This window comes from Gavia stellata, chromosome 20, assembly GCF_030936135.1.
Source record: "Gavia stellata isolate bGavSte3 chromosome 20, bGavSte3.hap2, whole genome shotgun sequence".
Lineage (NCBI taxonomy): Eukaryota > Metazoa > Chordata > Aves > Gaviiformes > Gaviidae > Gavia > Gavia stellata.
In genome coordinates this window covers 2995720-3004313 of record NC_082613.1, presented here as the reverse complement: position 1 = coordinate 3004313, position 8594 = coordinate 2995720, and the positions used below count along the sequence as shown (strand labels likewise).

The 8594-nt window shown below is 42.6% G+C and overlaps 1 protein-coding gene across 1 annotated transcript; it reads left to right on the top strand.

Annotated features, from left to right (window-relative positions):
- Window positions 1-478: 478 nt before the first annotated feature.
- On the top strand, window positions 479-7747 carry BIRC7 (baculoviral IAP repeat containing 7). Its single transcript, XM_059827329.1, has 7 exons — window positions 479-998; window positions 3182-3281; window positions 4573-4654; window positions 4755-4800; window positions 5787-6005; window positions 6973-7044; window positions 7545-7747. The coding sequence occupies exons 1-7, from the start codon at window positions 479-481 to the stop codon at window positions 7745-7747; spliced, it is 1242 nt and encodes a 413-aa protein (XP_059683312.1).
- Window positions 7748-8594: the final 847 nt, after the last annotated feature.

Sequence of the window (8594 nt, the reverse complement as noted above, 5' to 3'; positions counted from 1 at the left end):
TCTGCTTTGTTATGGCATGCCTTCTTAAATATGTTTTTTTTGGGGGGGGGCGGGTGGGGAAGGTGAATTTTTAATGTTAATTTAAAGGCTGAGCAAAATGGCTGGGGATTTATCACACAGATCAGATGCCAAAAGCTGGATTGGTTCAGCTAGGGATGCAGCATAGGCTTTGCCCTCCCCCTCCACTGTCTGTTCCCGCAAGCATCTCTCCTGTAAATTGGCAGAGGGGTTCAGAAAGTGCTCGTCTCTTCCCTTCAGACACTACTGAGGACTCAGCAAAAGTTCAACAGCAAGGTATAGAAGCACCAGATCTCTGATTGGGCTGCAATTCCGAAACAAGCTCAGCTTTGTCAAGAGCAGGAGCTTTCCGGAATGTGCATGGGGATGAGGAACAAATAATGCAGGGTGAGTGCTGCCTGACACCGGGAATCCATCTGACAGCTCTGGGTTATCTCACCCTCTCTTTCAGAAGGAGAACATGGGGGACGTGACACCAGAAGAGGAGATTGAGCTCAGGGCCGCTCGCTGTGAGCTGTTTGAGTCCAGCATGAGGAATGAAGCAAGAAGACTGAGGACTTTTCAGCAATGGCCAGGCACCTCACCTGTGTCTGCCCGAGATTTGGTCAAGGCTGGCTTTTTCTTTGTGGGTCCAAGAGATGAAGTACAGTGTTTCTGCTGCGGTGGTGTCCTGAAGGACTGGGGACCTGGTGATTGCCCGATAGCAGAGCACCTGAAGTTCTTCCCTTCCTGTAAATTCATTTGTGGTGAGGATGTTGGGAACCAAGAGATGCTTCCTCTTCAGGAAATCTTTGACACTGTGGATGGGCAGTTCCTCAGTCTTTTGCAGGGGATAGACAGTGAAGAGACAGCCCTGCCCAACGAACCAGAATACCCAGAGATGGTAACAGAGGAGATGAGACTATCAACCTTCCAGAACTGGCCGCCATACACTGACGTGCATCCTGAGCGATTGGCTAGAGCAGGATTCTTTTACACAGGTAGGTACTCCGGGGAAATGTTTTTAACTCTTACTGAAGTTAATTTTTGAAGGTGTCACTATGTTTTGTTGCTTGCACAAAGACTTGCAAGTATGTGTAGTGTAGTTAGAAACCACATCCTTCCTTCAGCCTGTGCTGTTTCACTTGCTGCTTGTGCAGAATTCACTTCTATGTTAACTTCTGTTTGGGTACTGAAGGATCCACGAGTAAGTCAATTCCCTTACCAGCAGGAGTGGAAAAAGTGACATGTTTTAAACAGATGTTTTGCTGGCAGAAAAGTGGGTGCTTTAAGATCCATTGAGCTTATCTATTAGTTGCACTTCTAAAAGGACTTGTGGCCCTTACTTGGCATGTTGTGTTTTGTATAAGCTCTGTCTTGCACTGAAGCCTTCTCTTCTGAAAAAACAAATCTGAGTGTGAAACCTGTAGGTGGTCAGCCCATTTGGCTGTCACTGTGGCTTTTTGCCATAAGAACCCTGGACTTGTAATACAGAAACAAAAAAATATACTTTTTTGAGGAAAATATACAGTATTTCTTGTTAACATATCCATGTGAATATCAATATAACCTCATTGTTTCCCCTTGAAGGCTTTGTTGGTTAGATAATAGGTTTGAAGTACTTCTTCCCAGATTGACCAGTCAGGGGAAATATTTACAGTATGTTAATGCTGGACTGTAATTAAATATTGGGGGGATCCTTCCGGTTTTTGAAAGCTAATAATGTAGTGATATTTCTGTGTGTTACAAGTGTGACTTCTTCCATATGAAGGAATCTATTTGTTTTGTGTTTGCACATTAAACTGGGGCATGGAAGGAAGTGACAGGCAGGGTCCATAAACTAAAGGTCTCTTGGAAGAAACAAACCCGTGCATCCTGAATGCCTCATTCTCTCACTGTTGAAGTAAAATTAAATTGCCCCTTTCTCCACTTAATTAAGTACTATTTGTTGGTAAATATGGGAATGGGGAAAAAAACAGCCTTAAATGTTGTGATAGCTGGAAAAAATCTGAGATGCAACATAGTGAATGACATGCATGTAGTAAAGTCTGTCTAAATAACTGATGTTCTGTTCTTTTAGCTTGAGTTAGAGGAACTGACTGCTTAGTTTGCTAGTATGCCTCTACTTCTGCAAGACTTTCACTCAAACAGCATAACCTGGATCTTGCTATAAATCCAGTTAACACTAAGAATCTGTACCTGTCTACTTGGAGCACGTAGCAGGGGCTAAACAGCATGTATGCCTAAATGGAAGAGCATTATAGGTGTGTTTGCTCATCTGCTGCTTTTGTGTTTTTATTAATTTAAGGCACACAAGACCAGCCTGGCCAGGAAAACAGAATAAACTCTAAAGCAGTGTCTGCAGCTGAAAACCATGTGTTTTGTGTTGGACTTGATTTTTTTTTTTCACTTGCAGAGCAGCTGTTTCAGAACCCAGCACAGAGACTTCCTTTGGGGACTCATTAGGCAGCAGCAGTCTGACATGGCACTCCCCTGCAGTTGCTTGAGCAGGAGAACTCTGGAACTGAGCACTCAAGTTAAACCAAACAGTGCTCTAACACAAGAGTGTTTGGAAGATCATGTCTCCGACCCAAATTCACTGGCAGCCTTTACTGATGTTGTTTCATTGCCCTTAGGGCAGGCCATTTGTAGGCAGTTCTTCTTAAGTGTGTTTGGCTTTGATTTATTCCCCCCCCATGATTTCTGTGAAGAGAAGCACAGAAGGACGTGTAGCCTGGGACTATGTTGTGGCAAATTCTTATGCCTATGAGATGGAAGCTGTGCTCATTGTCTGACTGTGCCTGCTGCTGGTTATGGCAGATTGTGGTTAGGAAACAAAGTATGTTTTTTAGGTATAATTATTACAGCTCGATTCTGAATGCAGGCAAGAGGGGATTGGATAGGTATGTGCATACATGGGAGCTATGGTGCTCACGTACATGCTGCGTGTTAGCTTGTGACCCATTTCTGGAATCATCTCAACCAGCCACAGCTCTGGGAGTTCAAACTCTCGTCAGATTTCATGCCCCTATACAACTTGCACAGTGTTGGTAAATTGTCATGTGCTCATCTGTTCTGTCTGGTGACATGTGTTTTGTGCTGAATCTCTCCCCAGGTTCTCATCTGGGGCTAGTAGAGCATACAGTGTCTCAGATGTCAGATAATCTCTTGATGTCTTTTTCAGGACAAGGTGATGTAGTGAGGTGTTTTTACTGTGATGGAGGTGTGAGGAACTGGTCGTTTGGAGATGATCCTTGGAGGGAACATGCCAAATGGTATCCGGGGTAAGTGAGTCTTGGTTGACAAATGTCCCTCGTACCAAGACCAAAAGATATGCTGTGCATTCCACACTGACTTCTTCTTTCATAAGATAGAAGTACCCCCAGTTGAGAGACAAATGAGTTGCAGGTGTACTGGTAATAAGCGCTGCTTCTAGGCTCTGTTATTAGCTTAGTTCTAGATTTTTTTCTACCTAGCTAGAGCAGGCAAAAATCTAGTCAGGTATGTTCAATCATGTTTAACTGCATAAACTGTTGTAATAGTCTGTGACCTTCTGGAAATCCCTGAAATTTCAAGAGAGAGGTTCTGAATCCTCAAGGTCAAAGTTGCACAGCAAGGGACCGACTTCAAATCCTAGTAGTGGGTCAAGAGAGAAAACCTGTTTCTAGGTCGGCCACTTGGTCTGTACTGTCTTCCAAAAGTGCCTTCTTCCTACTCCCCCCTCACATGAGGAAGAACCAAAGATTGCCCTGAACACCTAATTGTCATATCTTCAACTGCCTCTCCTCTCCTGTTTCTCCCTTTCCACCCTCCCCAAAAAGGAGATGATGTGTGTCTGGTGTCTTTCTGCATATGTTATGTTCTACAATAGTTTGCTGACTCCAGGACAGTCAGCTTCAGTCCCTTTAGGCTTCTTCTCAGGCATTGTCACATCTTCTATTCCAAAGGCAGATTTATCACTGGACTGCTCTGTGTTAATGATGAAACCTACTGGATGATGGTTGTCTAAGCTGTAACTAGTTTTTAAAAAAGAACTGTAAAATTGAAGTGACAAAGCCTAAGTATTTAGACCCTCTCACTTGAAAAGCAAAATCAAATGTTCAAGCTCTGGTAGAATGGCACAGTTCAGAGCTGAGATTTTCTAATTTGACTTAATTGAACTTTTAGATGGTGAACTTCAAAATCACTTTCTTTGACATCAAAGAACAGCTTTGGTTTCTACTACTCTGAAGCACAAAAAGGGAGATACTGTAAACCTTGTTTTTTCTGCAGCAGTTCTTGTGTTTTTCTGTGAACTGGTCTATTATCACACTTCCTGTGATCTGTTCCAAAGGACGTTTCAACTGAGCTCATCTTGGGCCAAATGCAAAGACTGAATTAAGGGAGGGGATCATGAGCATCTTGTTGTTGCTCTTCATGCTGGGAGGAGGGGGAAAAAGACCATGTTACTCCCTCTTTAATGAATACAGCGGTTTGCTCATAACTGGATAGCACCCTTTGCTTCTAAAGTTCAAACTACTGCTGCTTTCACTTGAGAGATCCTGTACTAATGTATTTAAATCTTTTTGCTTATAGGTGTGAATTTTTATTGCGGTCAAGGGGGAGAGAATTTGTTAGCGGTGTTCAGGAGTCCTTTTCTAGCACTCTGCTATCTCCAGTGAGTCACAAATATTTTGTGTATAGCAGATGGGGGGTTTGGTAGATAGGGGGAGTTTTGAACACGTTTCTCTTTTGTGACTCTCTTGTGATGTTTTCAGAGAGATTCCTGGGATCATACCGAACAAGATTTCTCTGCTTCCCAAGGTCAGTGCTATAATTACATGGTGTTTTGTCTTCTGTTGAGAGTGGTGTAGTCTTGCTTCTACCCCCACCCCAGCTCCCGTGCACTCTGTACACACGGTGTTTGAGAGATGAATTGATATTCTAGAAGCTGTTTCACTTTATTTTTAGGAAATGGTCTCTAGCACAAGAAGCAAAATTGCTTGCTCTTTTGTGACCTTAGTCTAGACCAGAGACATTTAGCTAGTCTGACTAATCATGTGGCTTTTGGGCGCTTGCCTAACCTTCCTTTGACTTGTCCATGCTCTTGATGTTGTCTGTCTGAAGAGTCTTTCAGCCTACAGCATTTTAAACGTACTTGATAGGAGACCAGAGAACAGCTGTAGGTCTAGTTGTTCATTAAAGTGTGGATCCTGGGGATCTCTTCCCATTTGTCAGTTGCTCCTGGAAATTTAAGTAGGTGAAATTTGGCTCCCATAATTGTGGAAGACTGATTTTTTTTTTTTTCATGTTCTCTTGAAGACCCTATCCGATAGGATGAGCTTAAGAAAGACTTAAGCTTTTGAACGGGCTGCCAGCTGAATTTCCTGCTTCTGTCTTTACTGATGAATGGTTGAGCTAGATTATGAAGTAGGAGAGACTTGGAGAGACTTCAGTTGGATGTTCCATTTGATCTTCATGAAAGCAGTTTTGATACTTCTGTTCTGGGATGTGAAAACAAAGATAAGGATTCTGGACTGGGGCCAAACACGGAGTCTTGGTTCACTGATAGAGTAGAATAAACCATCCAAAATTAGTGTCTTGGCTTCTATGAAATTGCTTTTGATGACTTACTTCCAATCATAATTCACAAGAACTGTGAATCTGGATGTTGATATAGCTATATAGGTAGCTTGAGGAATGTTCTAGAATATATTAATGCCATTTTATATGTAACAGCTTCAGGGAGTGGTGTACTTTTTGCCCAGAGTTCTGCCTTTTTGGTAAAGTATCTGCTCACTGCTTTACAGATCCTCTGAGGAACTGGGAATTGCAGGCTCTTCCTTCTCTGGATCAGTTTACCATAGTGCAGAATGTCCTGCAGATGGGCTTTGACCCCACCTGGGTGGCTTACCTGGTAGAGAATAAATACATACTGACTGGGACTTTCTACCTTTCTGAGTCTGAACTGATTTCTGATCTACTTCAGCCAGACTGGGAAGAGAGCAGCAGTGCAGAGGAGAGCAGAGGTATGCCTGACTCGCACACCCACGTTCTTGGTGGATGTTTAACCTCTTATTCACTTCATCTTGAGCACTGTTGCGAGTGTCTTGCGGGTCTGCCTTCTCTCTTCCTAGGCTGGAATTAAGAGTAGTAATGTACCCAAGCCTGCCTGTGTTTGGGAGGCTGAAGAATAAGGTTTTGGTTTAAAGAAACCTGAAGGAGCTGTGATTACTGGGGTATCAGTAACTATATCTGCCTCCAGTTGGCTATGGTGTAGATATCATCAATATTTTCTGCTGCCCATAGACCTGCAGTAGCAGACAGCTGCACAATGCGGAGGCTTGTGCACAAATTTGCATCTGATGCAGACAGAGGCAGTTGTCTGAAGCAAGGCTTTTAGGATGGATGAGTGCTCCAAGCCTATTTAAAATTGAATCAATGACTTGATCAGAAATAGCCATACTTCTTGTTTGTTTGGATAATATATATTCTCCTTAACTTATCTATGTCTGTCTTGTGTTATCTGTTTTGTGGAGTCTGTTTGCCAAGTGAAGTTTGTTTGAAGATGCAGTTCTGCACAGGCTTTCTCTGGTAGCAAGCCTGCTTTCCAAAGCTCCTGTCTCTGTATCATGATCTGCCGTTTCTTTAGCCAAGGCAAAAAAAAAAATTCCACAAAACCAAAAGTGTGATTAAACAGTAGCACAGGAGCAGGAATGAGCAGCTGATGGCTCCTGTCTGATAGATAAACCAACTTTGCTGAGGAGAGAATGTGATGTGGACATGTCTTGGTAGGGAGGTTAACATACATAGTGACTAAAGCACCACAGAGAACATCAGCTTCGCTAGGCTGACTGTGTGAAGTTAACAGCAGAATAAAGAGGTGTTTGACCTAAGGCTACTGAAATCCAGGATATCTCATATTTTTAAACAGCACTGTCTGAAGAGGGAGGAAAAGGGTAGCATTTAACGCTATCTTCTTTCCTGGTTATACAGATGCTGTTCAGAGAGAGACTGAAACATCAAGTTCAAGAGAAGAAATGCGATCTGTGCAACAAAAGGAATCAGGTGCACTGGGCTGACAGTGGTGGTGAAATTGAGCCTAGGCATATTTGGGATGGTTTTTATAGTAATGGTATCAGTGGTCATTGTATTCATTCTTTTTTTAATCCTGAAGGGGAATGTGTGCTAGATTGAATAGTAACAGAACATAGAGACCCTTATTCAGGAATTGGAGTTCCACTGTGAAGCAGACTGTTACCCAAAAAATTTGGTTTATCAGGGATAAATTGCATATTACTGTAAAGAGATGTTGATCTCTGTACCTGCTCAGTCCAGCATGTGTAGATATGCTGAACCTTGTGTAGATAAGCCAGAGTCTATAATAGCTGTAGTTTTTCAGCTTAAATGAAATTTGCTGGAGAGGTACTTTTGCCATCTTCACAGTCAGTCTCTGAATAAAATTATGAGCAAGTTGCAGTGTGACTTCCTAAAATGACAGGACTGGCACTCTGGAGCTATTAGTATTATAACAGTTTGGGCTTTTTTTCTTTCTTTTTTTGGTAAAGATGAGTCTCGGATGAGCACAGAAGAACAGCTCCGACGCCTGCAAGAGGAGAGGATGTGCAAAGTGTGCATGGACAGAGATGTGTCTGTTGTGTTTGTTCCTTGTGGCCACCTGGTAGCTTGTGGAGAATGTGCCTCCAATTTGAGATTGTGTCCTATCTGCAGAGCAGTCATCCGGGGAAGTGTGAGGACTTTCATGTCCTGAACCATGATGAGCCTAAGGGGAAAGATAAATCTATACAACTCATTCGTAACACAGCAGAGGAAGAAAATAAGTAAATAGTTCAACTGATGCTGGAGCAATCTTATTTGCTGGGTAGCTTGGCATAAGTGTAAAAACTCACTAAATGTGCCTCCTATGCACAGTGTTTCTAGTAAGAGTTGCTGGTTTGCTGTACTCTTGCTGATCTTGCTGTAGGACTGCTCCAGAAAAAATCTGCAAGTTTCTTTTTGTCCTCCAAAAAGAGGCTTTTGTTGACAGACATTCTCCTTCTCCAAATTCTTGCATTCTCAAATGAATCCCTGCTCTGTGTTGAAATCAAGAGCTGTTTTTAGTAGACTGTCTCTGGTTCTTTTTCTCTCATTTAGCACTTGTTTAGAGATTATTCTGCTAGGGCTGATGACTTCAGTGAGTCTGAGTCAAAATGGGAGTATTTTTTAATACAAAAAGCATTCCGTTGAGACTAGAATACTCGGCATCAATGTATTGTGGGGGAGGGAGAATCTAGCTTTTTCTTCTGAGATCTTTGCTGTCTCCCCCCACCCCACCCTTGTTGAATTGTCAACAATTGATGGAATGTTTCAGTAATACTCAAATCCACATAACTAAGTGAAAAGCCTGGCCTGTTGTAGGCTCTCCAACCTCTTTACTCTCAGCTGACCTCCCTAGGCAGAAGGTGAAAGGCTCTTTGATGGTCAGGGTCACTAGATTATCTGATGGAAGCTTCTTACAGAGCCTCTTCCCTGGCTATTGGGTACTATCCTACTAGAAGATAACTATGGAGACTTACCTTTTTTAGGACTTCTGTTTGCTGGCTAAATTGATGATTCTT